The sequence below is a fragment of the Geospiza fortis genome, unplaced genomic scaffold (genome assembly GCF_000277835.1).
Source record: "Geospiza fortis unplaced genomic scaffold, GeoFor_1.0 scaffold213, whole genome shotgun sequence".
NCBI classification, from domain to species: domain Eukaryota; kingdom Metazoa; phylum Chordata; class Aves; order Passeriformes; family Thraupidae; genus Geospiza; species Geospiza fortis.
This window is the reverse complement of record NW_005054399.1, coordinates 1520591-1536280: the sequence shown is the minus strand read 5'-3', so window position 1 is coordinate 1536280 and position 15690 is coordinate 1520591. Positions and strand designations below refer to the sequence as shown.

At 53.5% G+C, this 15690-nt stretch overlaps 2 protein-coding genes across 2 annotated transcripts; one reads left to right on the top strand and one right to left on the bottom strand.

Annotated features, from left to right (window-relative positions):
* The first annotated feature begins 2663 nt into the window (after positions 1-2663).
* On the top strand, positions 2664-7132 carry NOXO1 (NADPH oxidase organizer 1). Its single transcript, XM_014309041.2, has 8 exons — positions 2664-2790; positions 3205-3285; positions 3400-3463; positions 3934-4114; positions 4343-4524; positions 4714-4827; positions 5241-5358; positions 5581-7132. Exons 1-8 carry the CDS (start codon positions 2725-2727, stop codon positions 6149-6151), a joined length of 1377 nt encoding a protein of 458 aa, XP_014164516.2. The 5' UTR covers positions 2664-2724; the 3' UTR covers positions 6152-7132.
* Positions 7133-7440: 308 nt separating this feature from the next.
* TBL3 (transducin beta like 3) lies at positions 7441-15690 on the bottom strand (the record flags this gene model as incomplete). The annotated part of the gene is made up of 21 exons (XM_005426005.1): positions 7441-7652; positions 8110-8268; positions 8549-8620; positions 8784-8887; positions 9123-9181; positions 9538-9694; positions 10060-10130; positions 10282-10512; positions 10622-10772; positions 11151-11254; positions 11735-11793; positions 12154-12295; positions 12591-12787; positions 13228-13324; positions 13454-13529; positions 13902-14069; positions 14435-14519; positions 14665-14806; positions 15190-15237; positions 15467-15562; positions 15637-15690. Coding segments are annotated over 21 exons (2385 nt in total), but the record flags the coding sequence as incomplete, so codon positions are not given.

Genomic DNA, 15690 nt, shown 5'->3' with positions numbered 1-15690 from the left:
GACATTAATTATTACCCATGAGAGGCGCTGATTTATGGCAGGATGACATGGAAACTGTAGAACACACAAAGTAAACTTGATAATGCCGGAAAAACAATGTTTGTCTTGTTTTTTATAAACGAGTCCAAATGCATCCAGCAGAGCAGTGGAGTTATGGCCTCTGCTGGTGGGTGACCCATCCTTGCCAACAGGAATGGCCCTGCCATGGCTGGGAGTTGTGGAGAGCTTTGAGGAGCACTGTGCCCATCCAAGGCCATCTGGCCCAGCCTCCTTCCAGTTTCATGGGCGGTGTCACTGCAGATGTGACGCGGCTGCTGAGGTCATTCTGGAGCTGGCAGTTTCGTGACATCACACTTGACGCCGCCGGGACACCGATACTGCTGTGACAGCTGCAGAGCTGGAGCTGAGCCCTGCAGGTGACTCCAGAGGTGTTGGTGTCTCGGAGGAGTGGCAGGCTTTTCCCCTCCCTCCCTGCACCTCAGTTCTGTGTCACAGAGACCTTGACTTCCACAAAACATTTTCTCAATCACTGATTATTGAGTTTTGAGCAGTTTTGCTCATATTTGGTTTTATGCAACACCACTATCACCAGCAAGCTCCCAGTCAGTCTGATCTTTTCCAGAAGATCAGCTCTCCAAGCTGCAGGGCTGGTCCTTCTGCCTCGGGTGACTTGTAAACAAACCCTTGTGTAGCTTCACCTTCCAGCTGTAACATTCCATTAGATGTTTTCCACACCTGCCTTTCTGCTTGAATTCCCTGAGAATGATGAAACACAGCAAAACCAAGGCTGTTTCCTACTCTTCTGGTTTTTATGGCATCCTCGGATCAAGGTGCTCTCTGAGCCTCCCCAGCTGTCTCCTCATCCTGCATCTCCTCCAAGCCTTTCCTTGTCTTTGGCTTTTCCCAGTCAGGATAAACATGTTTGAACCTTTACGTTCTTGGAAATACATCATGATTTGTGTTTGCTCTGAGACAGAAAACCAAGCCGAGGTGCTTCACTGGGAGTCTTGGTCCCAGATATTTCCAAGAGCCACTTTACAGAGCCACATGAGGGTGAGCTTGGCCCTGGCTTGGCTGCCGAGGAGAAGCCAAGGAGTGCAGGGTTGAGGACATGGAGTCAGCAAAGGGTTTTGGCACCTCAGAGACTGGAACTTTCTAAATAAATCTGCTGAATGAAGTGATTTCCTCTCACTCCATAAAATCTTCACTCTTTGATCTGGGGAGATTTACCAGCACATGGTTTGGCTGGAGGATTTATAGCAGAGGGATGGAGGGTCGGATTCCAGGGCTGTGGAGGGCAGGGAGCTGCTCCAGATCCCTTTCCCACACGGCAGCTCCTGTGCAGCTTCCTGAGCCAGGAAATGCCTTGGAGATATTTTCTCTCCAAAATCCACACTGAACCAAAGTGCTCTTTGGATAACTTTCCCTTTTTAATGCAGGACAGATATCCAGCAGCAATAAATCCAACTGCAATAAACCTGCTTTCTTTGTCTCCAGAAACGGTTGCCCTGCTGTGTGGGAGCAGCCTCTCTTGCTCATGGATCACAAACCAAGACCCTCCTGACTGTATTTTCCAGAAGGAATCTGGTTTGGCTCCCTGTTCCGCTTCTGGGGTTTTATTTGGTAGATGAAAAATCGCCCGCAGCCATTGCTGAGGGTTTGAGATAGCAGGTGTAGCTGGGAAATGAAAGGGAGGCCCGGCTGAGCCTCTCAGTTTGAGTTTCAATAATGATAATGATAAAGATAATTATAGCGATAATGGTTCAATTGAGGCTTTATCAAAGAAGAGGCGCTTTGATCACACGGTGCCCATCAGCCCTGAGGTTCAGGGAGAGGACAGGCTGGCCAAGGCTGGAATTATCTCTCCTGCTGAGCTCTGGGCAGTGGAGCTGCTCCTTAGGAAGAGCTGCTGGCTGCCCTGGGAGGGTGTGGACACCTGGCTGGACACAGGGCAGAGTGCCCAGAACTGAATTTCCATCACCTATTTACACCTGAGGAGTTTTCAGTCTTTTAGTTACATCCTGGGGATGTGTCTGTTCATTACATCGGCATCTCAATGGAGATACTGATAAAACTGACAGAAATCTATTTAAAGTAGCTCGGCAGGTGGGACAAAGCAGGAAAAAATATTTGCAACAGATATTACTCACGTTTAATGGTGACTGATCTGTGTTTTACAACCCACGTTCTAAATCAGTCTTTGGGGCTGGAGTGAGCTCAGCCCGAGCTGCAGGTTCGTGTAATAAAAACCATAAAAACGCCATAAAAACCTCCCCTGTCTCCCGGAAACATCTCGGGGCAGGTGCTGCAGCCCCTGACCTACTCTAACCCAGCGCTGGCAAACAGCCCCGCTGCCTTCCCTTCCTTCCCGGCGCTGGTTACTAAGGATGTGATAAAAGAGTGTGTTTTTCCTCCCCGGATACCTGAACTATGTCCCGCCCGCACCCGGCAGCATTTGCATGTTAAAAGCGGGGCGAAAGGTAAAAGGCACGCGGCAGTTTGGCAAATCGCGGAATTTCTGCCCGGGCGCTGGGCGGAGGAGGAAGCTCGGGAACACCTCTGCCCTGCCTCCTGCTGCATCGCATTTAAATTCGGCACTCGGGCTGGAGCTGCATCTCTGCTCCCTCCGGCTCCCATCCCTCCAGCTCTCATCCCTCCAGCTCTCATCCTTCCCTCTCCCATCCCTCCGGCTCCCTGCGAAGGAGGAGCAGCAGCCTGGGGAAGATGAGCTGTAACAGGTATCCCGTGGATGTGAAGGCTGTCGGCTTCATGCAGTGCAGAAAACAGAAGGTACTTTAATTTTTATTCTTTTTTTTTTTTTTTGGCTTTGTTTTCTTCCTTAAATATAATTTACAAACTGGGAGACTAGAGGATTTTGAGTTACTCTTCCAGGGATATGTTTGCTCGTTCCCCATAGTACTGGGATTGGAGCCTAGGGGTCTAGGATAAGGGGACTTGGTTTTTAATGAGCTTAATATCTTGGGGTTTGGTCTCTTTTTGTCACAGCACCATAAAATTCTCCTGGTTTCAGCAATGATTATCCATTTGGGACTATGAAATTAAAACATATTTTTGTAGGTTTAAGGTTTTATTTAATTTTCTAATGTGACATTAAAAGCCTCAACTTTTAAACCACAGCAAATGCTGTTTGTCTGGAAGCATCCAAAATTGAACATTGTGATTAAATTGCTTTTTTTTCCCCAGAACTACATGATGTTTGTGTCCTGGTCAGATCAGAACAACATTCTCATCTACAGGACGTTTGAAGACTTTAGGAAATTCCATGTAAGTGAATTTTCAATTCCTGAAATGTCAAGGTTCCTGTCCTGGGGAGGGGAAGGAGCCTGGCCATGGGTCAGCTGTGAGGAATCACTGTTCTCTCCTTCTCCTTGCTTTTAGAAAGAGCTGAAGAGAAAATTCCCCACTGAGAGTGGGTCACTGAGGAGTTTACCCAGGTTTAAAGGTAAGGACAAATCTCTGATGGACCAACAAACCCAAGAGTGATCAGGGACAGATAACTCATGACAGAGACTGAAGCCTCTGAGTCTGACCTTCCTCTGGAACAGATCAGGGGCTCACTCCTGCCATGGCACCACTGGGTCACATCAGCTTGTTTGGGTCTAGTACAGACGTAAAATGACCCAGAAAAGCTTTTTAATAGATAGCTGCACTTGGCAAATAATGCTACACTTCAAATATTGACCTAGAGCTTCTTGAAACTTCACATGTGAAAAAAGAAAAATTTTAGATGTCAAAAAATCCTATCAGGAACTGTTAAAACTGGCAGGGAGGCAGGGACAGTGACTTTGTGCAGTTTGGGCTTGGGCAGGAAGGGTGGTGGCTGAGGGCACCTGGTGTTCAGGGAAAAGATGCTGCTCCAGGGATCCAGATCCATTGCTGTCCTGTCCCAACTGTGCCCTTGTTATTTTGAAGGAATAACTCTGCAGCAGAGGAAGGGTGGGAAGCTGAACAGGTGCCTGGAGATCCTGAAACTGCTGGAAACGTATTCCCAGGAGCTGCTGAAAACGGATGTGAAAATCTCCCGGGGTGAAGAGGTGAATCAGTTTTTCAAGGCACAGACTCAAGACCTCGATCCCTCCTTCCCTGAAAACAGGTGTGAAATATGAGTTGTATTTTTTTGTTTGTTGGTGAAACAGAAATGTTATGGGATATGGATAGAAGGGAAACACCAGTTACGCTCCAGGGCAGTTCAGCTGGATGCTTTTAATTTTGTTTCTGATGCCTGAAGCTTTTCTCAGCCTACTGCAGAAGTGATTTTACCAAAATCAATACTAAACTCAACCTCTCACATGAGTTTTTGACATGCACCTTCACTTTCCAGTGCTGTGATCATGCCATCAGTGTTCAGAAGGGAGAAGAGCCCCCAGCCCCTCTCCATCACCCTCCCTCAGGCGTCGCAGAGCTACCGCTGCATTGAGGCCTTTGAAACCAAAGATACAAAGAACAAACCCTTCACAGTGGCTCAGAAGGAGATTGTGGAAGTGCTCATCAAGGACATGACTGGTAGGTTTGAGAGGATTCAGTGCTGGGGTGGATGGGCAGATGGGTTCATAGCTAGGCAAATGCTGAGGCAGTGTCAGGGGTTCAGGTGTTTGCACTTGTCCCTCCTGTCTCTTGTGTCCCCTTCCCAGGGATTATTGTCATGTCTTGACTTGCAGGCTGTTAAAATCTGGGTATTTTTCCTCTTTGTAGGCTGGTGGCTGGTGGAAAATGCAGACAAGCAGATAGCCTGGTTCCCAGCCTCGTACCTGGAAGAGCTTGATGCCTGTGAGGACATCCAGAATGCCTTCAGCTCCGACGAGGAGGGTGAGTCTGTTCCTCCTTCAAAACATGAGTTCTGCAAACCCCCACCACTTCACCCACTGCCTGGAGTCCCTGCCTGGACCTCTGACTCTTCTGGTTGGCTCTGCCACCACCTGTGGGTCATGGAACCATGGACTGGTTTGGGTTGGAAGAGAGCTTAAAGCCCATCCAGTTCCAATCCCAACACCTTCCACTGCAGGGATCCAGTGGCAGCCACAGCTTCTCTGGGCAACCTCTTCCAGGGCCTCCACACCCTTTTTATAAAAAACTTCTTTATATTCAACTTAAATGGATCAGACTGGGGTCCCTGAGCAAACCAGTCACTCTCAGGGACAGCTGCCCTGCAGCTGGGCTGGTCTCACAGGGATCAGAGCATTTTGTCCACAAGGCAAATCCAACTGTCCCTCTCTCTGCAGGCAGCCTGTACTTTGTGGTGCAGGCCTATGAGGCTCAGAAGTCAGACGAGCTCTCGCTGAACCAGGGGGTGGTCGTGGAGGTGCTCAGGACGTCCCACAACGGCTGGTGGCTGATCCGGTGAGGAGGCTTTCCCAGAGCCCTGGCTCCCCGAGGGAGCTGCTTGCTGTTCCTCCCCTGTGGCATGCACAGGAGCCCCCAGAGCTGGATGTCCTTGGCTGGGGATGCTTTCCCTGTCCTCACACCCCGTGTACAGCACAGACCTGCTCCCCAAGTGCTCCCTCCCCTTGGCCCGAGGTGCTGGAAGGGTTTTCTCAGTGTTTTTTCCATCCCTGCCCTCAGGTACAACGGCTGCACTGGCTACCTGCCCTCGCTGTGCCTCCGGCCCTACCAGAACCCTCACCACAAGCTCCAGAGCATCCTGAGCTGCGGCCTGCACGCCTGCTCCCCGAGCCTCAGCTCCCAGGAGGAGCACGGCAGCTCTGCCAGGAGCAGATCCCGCTCTCTGCCCCAGGCCAGCTCCACCCCAGAGCTGGATTTGGGGTTGAACAGTTCCTCGCTGAGCTTGGGCAGCAGCAGCACTGGGGACACCCGGCTGGCCTGGAAACCCGACCTGTCTCGGTCCCTGCCCGAGGTGGAGCCGGCCAGGAGCTCTCCTGGCCCGAGCCACAAGCTGGCCACGCACAGCAGCAAATCCCCACAGCTCAGTGCCAGCGACAGGAACGACTCCGGCTTCGTGGAGTCCTCCACAGCCGAGCTGCCCCTCGCTGACCCTGAGCTGGCCGCGGGTGTCCCCAAGGTGCCAGCCCGTCCCTCAGCCCAGGAGATCCTGCAGCGCTGCAGCACCGTCACCAAGCGTGCCGTGCAGCACTCGGCGCCCCGGCCGGCCCTCCTGGACCCCAGCCAGCATTAGTGACCCTGGGCAGGGGACACGGGGACAGCCCTGACACCCTGGGGTGCCCTGGGAGCTGTGGGCAGCGCCTTGGGACTGTCCCCTCCCGAGGGACACACACACCTCCATCACCTCTGGAGTGTCAGGGCTTGGCACTGTCCCCTCCCGAGGGGGACACACACACCTCCATCACCTCCCTGGGCAGCTGCAGCTTCCCCAGGGACCATGGAGTTACTGGGACAGGGCTGAGTGGGGTCACAGCAGCAGCTCCAGGGCTGGAGGTCCCTCGGAGCTCCAGGAGCTCTCCCCCAGGCAGGTGTTCCCCTCCCTGCAGTGCAGCTGGGTTATTCCCCATGCCAGGATCAGCTGGCACAGCCACAGCGACCATGGAGGGCACAGGAGTGGCACCAGAGTGCCTCAGTGTCCCCTGAGCTAGCCACGGGACTGGGGAGGGATGGGATGGTGCACCTGTGTGATGGCATTTACTGAACCCCTTATTTTATAGATTTTTTTTTAACTTTTTGACTTTTGGTGTTGGTTTGGGGGGTTTTTTATAGGTTAGTGGAGAGGCCATGAAATACAGGGATGGGCTGGATCTGCTGAATGGTTGTGAGAATAAAAAACCTGCTGGGGAGGAACCTCATCCCTGCTCCCTCCAGCCATGTCTGTGCAGGCACAGGAACACAACCAGGGGAGTCACAGCTCCTGTCCCACCTGGGGATGGGAACAGAGGTCACTTTTGTGGACAAAACATTCCTCTTTCCAGGGGACTGGCTAGTTACTGAAACTCACAACAATTCTAATCCTAAACTTATTTGCTAGAAATTAGTTAGGAAAAAAGTTACAGGAAAATCAAGACTTTTCTCTACACTGATGGCTTTAATTGTATTTATTCACCCAGGTATCTGTTCATATCTTTATACAGAACTTGTGAGGCGTTTGTGTTGTTTGAATTTTATACATTTTTGTCTATGAAATAAAATACATGTAAATATCTCTGAAGCCTGCTTGTTTTATGCTTTAAAAATTTGCTATTTGGGAAATTTAAATTGTGCTTCTCTTCCTCCCAGGTGCTAAATTTTGGGTGGACACAGGTGAGACCCCTGCCTTGGTCCAGGCTGCTTTGCCCAAGCAAGATCCCAGCCCCATGAACCCTTTACATCCCAACTGCTTGTTGGGATTCTGCCTTTTTTTAATCCCAAACTGCCTGCTCTTTGTGAAAATTCAGGGTGTGAAAACACAAACCCCAGCTTGGCCAAAGAAATGACCTTTTCCTTTCATTCATCCCTGAGGAGATTGGATGGTAGACGTGGTTTAGAAACGAAAACATTTATTATAAAATACAGGAACTAGAAATCCTGGTGGGAAAGAGCTCTTTGGAAAGAGCAATTGGTGGGAGGAGGGGGTGGTCACAGAGTCCCCTGGTCCTGCTGGGCCACGTCTGCCAGCCTCATGTTGTGCCACATGAACTCGATGAAGGTGGAGGCCTGGAGCAGGCGGCTCAGCCTCTGGAAGTGGCGCTCTGCAAGGAGGGGAGGGCTCAGGGCACAGGGGAGGCACAGAACCCTGCCCTCGATGTGGAGAGCTGGGAATGCCCAGCCTGGACAAGGGAACACTCCAGGGAGACCTCAAGGGCCTAAAGGGCTCCAGGAGAGCTGGAGAGGGACTGGGGACAAGGGATGGACGGACAGGACACAGGGAATGGCTCCCACTGCCAGAGGGCAGGGATGGATGGGATTTTGGGAAGGAATTGTTCCCTGGCAGGGTGGGCAGGCCCTGGCACAGGGTGCCCACCCTGGATCCCTGGCAGTGCCCAAGGCCAGGCTGGACAATGAGGCTTGGGATGGGGATCCCACCCTGGGATGGTGAAAGGTGTCCCTGCCATGGCAGGGGGGGATTACCTCACCTGCCCCTTCCACCCCAAACCATTCCATGATCCCTGACCCAAGCCAGCCCCTCCTGTCCCCACAGGGCCTCACCCGTGTAGGGCAGCAGGGACTCCACAGCAGATTTGATTCCAGAGAACTGCAGGAGGGTGTCGGGGGCCTCGTGCCTCAGGAGGGTCTCCATGACAGCCTGGGCCTCGTGGCAGTTCCTGGAGTTGGTGTTCCATGTCACCAGGAACGCCAGCACGGCCTCTGTGGGGAAGGAAGGCTGGGCAGGCTGGCACACAGCACAGCCCACACAGAAAACATCCCTGGGCTCTCACCGAGGTTCAGGTCCCACACAGGGACACTCCCCACCCCTGCAAGTGCCCCAGGCCAGTCCTGGTCTACTGGATGATGTCCCTGCCCATGGCAGAGGGTAAAACTGAACACTCTCCCAACCCAAACCATTCCAGGATTATAGGATTCTAATTTCAGGTGGCAGAAAAGCCTCTGACCTGGAAGCTTTCAGCACTTGAGTCGTGCCACAAACCTTTCTGATCCTTGCGGAGCCGAACAATGTTCTCTTCCAGGTGCCTCCTCCCCTCAGGCTCCCTGAGGATGGCTGGGGACAGAAACGACAGCAGGGACAGCCTGGGTGATGGCACTCAGGGAAAACTCAGCCTCTCAGACTAATTATTGGACTTTGAAGCCTTGAACTGGCTGGAGGAGGTGTCCAGAAAAGGAGGGAGGGCAGGAGATGCCCTCAGAGCACGCTCTGGACTCACCCTTGACCACGGTCAGCACCGTGTGCGGCCGGTCCAGGGAGATGGCCAGGCCCAGAGCTTTGAGGTACCTTTTCTCATGGAGGAGGTTAGAAAGCTCTTGCTCTCTGGAAAACAAATCAGGGGCAAGAGTGAGACTAATCTTCGGGTGCTGAAAAAACCAAAACTACAGGAAAAGCAGCAGACTTGGCAATAATTTTGGAGTTTGTGGTGCTCATCAATAAATGCCCTCACTCCAATAATGGGAGATCAGGTGGAGCTGGATGAGTCCAGGTGTGGACAGTTCCACTGCACAGCTTGCCTTTCACAGCTCTTTATGAAGATTTTACAAGATGAACTCACTTCATAATCTGCTCCTCCTGTTTAGCCTGTGCTTCTTTCTCCTCAATTTCAGTCACATCCTATAAAAAACACAGGTTAAAACTTTATCAAATCCTGCCTTAATACAGAAGGGTTTTGATTGGGCCATCAAGTGACGTGGAGACCAGTTTCTGCAGCAAAATCTCGGGGTCAAGTAATTTAAATGTTAAGTCCAGCAATTTCCAGCTTCCCTCCAAAGCTCCAATGCTGGGGCCCATCTCCTGCTCTGGGGACATCCAGAATGACCAAAAAAATACCCCCAAACCCCAAGGTCAGCCTTGTTAACCTAATTTCAAACTGCAGACATGAAGAACACATGAAAAAGAAGCCACTGAGAGCCTGAGCTCTCCCATTACCCTGATTATTAACGCAGGGAGGAGCCAGCCCCCTGCTGTACCTGCCACAGGGTGATGCAGGAGTCACTGGAGGCTGTCACCACCATGTCATCTTTCTTGTTGGAGTGAAGGCCCCAGATTTTGTCCTCATGACCATCTAATGTTTTCACACACTCGTTTGTTTTAATTGTCCAGAGTTTTAAGAGACCATCAGATCCACTGTTGGAAGAGAAACACAACAGAAAGAATCACTGGACAGATCCATTCTTGCTCTGTCCCACCTCAAATATCAGATGGACTTGAATGAATTTAACAAATATCCCAATTTCTTCCAAACAGGAGCAGAGTTAACCAAAAACGTGGAGGGCAAGATGCACCCTTAGCTTTGCCTACTGAGTTTGTCCCAACCCAGCAATGCCACACATGGAACCCATGGGACACCTGGAGAGGAGGAAGATTAAAATAAGCTCTACAGAAAGCCTGGCCTAAACAAGGCATCTTTGATTCTTTGGACACAAGAGTGTTTCCTCTTGGTGCTGCTGATGAGCTCAGACATTCCCCTAACTCTGGAATCAGGCACAAACCTGCTGAGCAGCTGAGCCCCTCGGCTCACAAAGATGATCTTCAGCACGGAGGCGTCGTGGCCTTCAAAGGTCTGCAAAACAGGAAGGGAGCTCAGCAGTGCCAGGCCTCTGCAGAGACCCCAAAGGATCCCATTTACTCACAAAGGAATACGCCCCAAGTTTGGAAGGATCCTTAAGGAACCCCAAGGTTTTGCCCAGGGCAAGAGGCAAAGCTCTCATCACCTTCAGACAGCTGAAATCCCGAAGTCCCCAAAGCTTCAGGGTCCCATCAGCCGAGGAGGTGGCCAGGACCTGGTCCACAGGGGAGAACTGCACACACCAGATGCCACGTTTGTGCCCAGAGAAAACCCCCAGCAGGGAGCAGTCAGAGCAGGACCAGAGCTTGGCCAGGCGGTCCTGCGAGCCCGTGGCCAGCAGTTTGTCATTGGGGGACACTGCCACGCTGTTGATGTCCTGGGGAAGCCACAAGAGGAGGAGGAGGAAGAGGGTCAGGCCTCAGCTCTGGCTGTGGGACACAGAACAAACAGAGGCTGAAGCACTGAAAGATCAGGTGGAGCTGTACCTTGTCATGGCCCCTCTCGGTGACCCTGGCATGGAGGGGCTCTGGGCTGGAGATCAAGGCTGCTTTTGCTTTGGAAGTGAGGGATTCCGGGATGTTCCAGATCTTGATGGTGCAGTCCTGGCTGCTGGTCACTACAAAGCTTTCCTTCAGCCTGAGAGCAGTGAAACCATCAAGGGCAGGGAAACAATTCCGTGGTTTCTCCTCCCTGACTGGCATCCCCACACTCAGCCACTGCTGGGTGTGGAAAAGTGGTTTCATGGCTTTCTAAGCGCTTCCATTTCAGAGGGACTCCCCCATCCCTGGGAGTATCCAGGGCCAGGCTGGACAGGGGCAGTGTCCCTGCCCATGGCAGGGGGTGGCACTGGATGACATCTGAGGCCCCTTCCCACCCAAACCACCCCATGATCCCTTCCCACCCAGGCACCAGGAGAAGCTGGGAGCAGGGGCGAGAAGCAGCACAGCTGGCAGGGGGACAGCACCCAGCAGGACAGTCCCCTCCCTCCCTCCCTCCCTGCCCAGCCTGTGTTACCTGGAGCAGGCGACAGCGCCCACGCCGTGGGCATGGCCCAGGCCCTGTGCCACACAGGTGACCCTGCCAGCCCTGCCCATGCGCCACACCCGCACGCTTCTGTCCTGGGGGAGGACAGAAATGCCTCAGCCTTCTGGGCATCAGCAGCTCCCTGTGCTTTCACCTCATCCCTGAGCCCCACTGGTCTCTGCTGCCCAGCCTGAACCTCCATCTCTGTCACAGCAAGATCAGCTCGGGGGCTCCAGCATGGAGATTTATTTCTGGTTGTCTCAGAGCTTTGGTTTTGGGTCTGTCAGGGCTCTTGGCACCTTTTCCCTCGTCAATCTCACACAAACAACTTTTCTGAACTCTTAACACTGGACCAGGATGTTTGGAGAAGGAAACATCTCCCTCAGGCCAATAAAATACAACCAGTTTTCCCAGGGACAATGTTAAAAAGGGATAGTGGGAGAAGCTCTTTGGGGCATGCAGCAGACAGGGATTGTATGAACAAAAAGCCCTTTCTGGAATTCCAAAAAGAACAATTTTGCCCACAGGGATCACTAGGAATGAAGACTTTCATTAAATGGAGAACAGTGACACACCTTGGCACAGGTGACAAACATCAGGCCTTTCCTGAAGACATCCAAAGCCAGGATTGTTTCTAAACAGAAAAAATAAAAGCTGGTGGGTGCAGAGCAACGCTGAGATGGGACAACAGAAAGGGGTGAGTTAATGAGCCCAGTGCTTAATGAGCCCAGTTAATGAGCCAGGGGACAGATCTAGGACATGATGGGTCCCTGAGGAGTGAGCCTGTCACACACCTGCACCTTCAGCTCCAGTTTAAACTGATCTCACTGCCAGGGACAGGGACAAAGGGACACATCCTCTCTCCACACCACTCCCAAACCTGCTGTGGTGCTGCTCCACCAAGAACTCAAGGATTCCTCTGCACCAGAGCTCCAGGAGAAGCTGGATGAAGGCAGAGCTGCCCAGGTCCCCCCAGGGCAGGGCTGTCACCCACCTGTGTGGCCATACAGGATCTGGCAGTGGGACGTTGCCAGCTCAAACACTTTCAGCTGGGGGCTGTTGGTGGCCACCACGATGTGAGAGTCACCAGGGCCCAGGAACTTCACATCCAGCACCTCCTCGTTGTATCCTGCGAGCTGCAGTGGAAACAGCCCAAGAGGGAAACGGAGCTGAAGGAGAGGTGGGAGTGCCTGCTTTCCATTTCATACTGGGTGTGATTTCTACACACAGGAGGCATTTCTGGCTAAGGCTGTCCTGCTTTCTCCTTCCTGAGCTGGTCTCTGGGCAACATTCCCACAAAACAGCGGAATTCCCTGGCCCATGGAACAATCCCAGACCAGGCTGGAGCCAGGGGCGCCCTTGGTGCCTCTGCCAGGAGCAGAGCTGGTCCTGGAGCACGGACAGAGGGACAGGGAGGCTGAGGGCTGGCACCTGCTTCCTGAGCTGCAGGCTCTGAGCATCATAGAAGAGGATGTTGTGCTCCATGGACACGGTGAGGATCTCGTTCCTGGCGGGCACAAACTGGCACTGGGAGAGGCTGCGCTCGCTCGGCTCCTCGCGCAGCGCGAAGGGCACGGCCTGGCTGTGCACACAGGCACCTGTGGCCACCTCCCACACCCTCAGGATGCCTGGAAAACAAGAGAAACCATGGCAGAGCCACTGCTTCACACAGGGCACAGCCTGGCTGTGCACACAGCAGCTGTGGTCACCTCCCACACCCTCAGGATGCCTGGAAAACAAGAGAAACCATGGCAGAGCCACTGCTTCACACAGTGGATGTCCAAGGAACATGATCCAAAGCACAGTGGGAAAAGCCACACAGCTCCAAGGCAAGACTGGGCAGGATGCAGTGGCTGGAAAAGCCTCAGGGTTTTGCTCCTTCACTCAAACTCATCGAGTTTGAAAATAGAGATAAATGTGTGAGTAGTAAATGGATCTGTGCCTGCCCAAGGAACTCAGGAGCCCCTCCAGGCTCTGCTCTCCACCCAAGGCTCCTGCCATGGAGAACACACAGCCTGGGAACAACAGCAGTGAAGTGACTCAAGTGCCACCCTTCAGTGACACTCACCTTTGCTGCCAGCTGTGACAAAGTGCAGCCCTTGTTTCTTCACACCCAGCTGAGAGAAATCTCCCTCTTTAGGCAACAGCACAGCGGCTTCCACGGTCTGCAAGAGTCAGAGAGGCACAAACCAAGCTGAAAACCCCTGGGAAAGGGGAGAAACCTGATTTCACAACAGGCAGACCCTAAAGAGGGAGACCATGGCCTCAAAGGAAGGGACAAAGAGCAGCTTCACCTCATAGACAGGGACGGTTCGTTTGCTCTGCCTGCTCTCCAGGTCCCAGACCATGCAGATCTTGTCACGGCCAGAGCTGCAAATGAAAAGCTCAGTTTTAGTGTTAAACCTGTCCAGCTTGGCTCTGGGTGCAAATTTGGCACTGTGGGAGCTCAACACCTCTCTGGAGAGGCTATGGGAGAGAGAGCAGCATTGCCTGTGCCAGCACAGGATATTCCCAGGAACACAGGCAGGTGGATGGGGTTTGGAGCAGCCTGGCACAGTGGAATTGGCCCTGCCCATGGCAGGGTGGCACTGGATGGGCTTTAAGGTCCCTTCCAACCCAAACCATTCCATGATTCCAATGCACACCCACTGAGCACTTGCACCACCCCTTCCCCTCAGAGCAGAGCCCACCCAGACCCTGCAGGAGGTGAATGGATGGAGGTGCAAGCCCTGCCAGGAGTACCTGAGGAGGCTGTTCCCATCTGCAAAGGCCAGCGAGGTGACAGCACTGAAGTGTCCCTCCAGCACTGCCACACACTTGCTGGAGCTCAGGTCCCAGATGCGGATCTTGTAATCGATGGAGGAGGAGAAGAGCTGCAGGCGGGAGATGTCGGGGTGGAACTCCACCAGGCTGGGCAGGAGCAGAGAACAGCACAGGAATAAACCCCACAACCTTTAAATAATGCACATCCCACAGCAGTGTTTAAATAATGCACATCCCACAGCAGCACAGCTTGGGTGGGCTCACAGCATCCTGGCCTACTGGGAGGTGTCCCTGCCCAACAATTCTGTGAAAATTCTGTGAAACGATTCCATGAAAATTCTTGACCAAACTGTTTCCTCTCTGGGCAGAGTCAGCCACAACCCTGCTCTCACACAGCAGGAAAAGCCCAGAACCTGCTGGGAATGGACCTTCCTGTTGCATTAACTCCAGAACTGCACCTCAGTCCCAGTATCCCAGCACAGCAGGGACTGACAAACAGCACTGGTCCTTACTGTACCACTCCAGAGGATCCTTTCAGGTTGTGTGTGCAGTAGTGTTTGATCATATCCCAGACCTTGATGGTGCTGTCACAGCCACCTGGGAAGAGAAGGACACCTGGGCCTGAGCTGTGCAGGACACAGAGAGCCATGGGAGCTGCAGCAGAACCCCGGCTGGGCACGGCTCTGAGCCTCTGCTGCCTGCCCCGGGAGGCTCCCCAGGAGCAGGACAGGGTGGCTCGTACCTGTGGCCAGCAGGGTGGCCGTGGGGTCGAAGGCCATGGTGGCCACGGGCGCGGTGTGCACGGCTCGCCAGCTGCGCTCACACCTGGGCTCCCTCCAGCGCCAGCGGCGCAGCAGCAGCGCCCTGCTGCCTGTCACCAGCACCTGGGGACACGGGGACAGCCTGAGACACGGCTAACAGCGCCCTGCTGCCTGTCACCAGCACCTGGGGACACGGGGACAGGGGACAGCCTGAGCACAGGCTGGGTTTGGGCTCCTGTCAGTGCCACATGGCACAGGGAGCTGCTGGGGAGCTCAGGCTCTGGGCAGGTGTGAGTGTGAGCCACAGGTGTGAGTGTGAGCCACGGCCCCCAGGGGATCTCAGGAAGCACACAGAGCATGGAATGGAACCATGGAACATCCCCAGCAGGAAGGGATGCACAAGGACCATCAACTTCAAGCACCGGCCCTACACACGCACCCCAAAGTTCTCCCCATTCCTGGCTCAGCCTGTCCCAGGCTGCTCACAGCCCCCAGCACAAACCCACCTCATCATCAGGGCTCAGCACGAAGGCTGTGACATCCTCTTCCTCATCCTGGGAAATCAGAGGGGAAATCCCACGGTTAAACCATCCCTGCAGAGATCCCAGAGCTCCCTTCTCCAAGGGCTCTGCTGACCCCGAGCACAGCTCGGGACCACCCAAAACCTGTGCTTGGTTCGTTCCCACCCTCCCTGCACTCCTCACTCCCGGGAGCTTTGTATCCACAGTGAGAAAACGCTCTGGAAGCCTCGCAAACCGCCCAGGAGAGGCCGGTCCCGGTCACCTGCTGGAGGCTGTGCAGGAGCGCTCCCGTTTCCACATCGATGACGTTGACTTTGCTCCCACAGGGGCAGAACATGAACTTCCCATCCCGGCTGATCTGGAGAAAGGGATCGGGAACGTTAGAGCCGGGAGGCGCGGCATGCCGGGATGTCCCTCCAGAGCCGGGATTACCTGGATTCGCCCTCCTTTGTAGAACGGCTCGATCTTCCGCGTCACGGAGTAGCT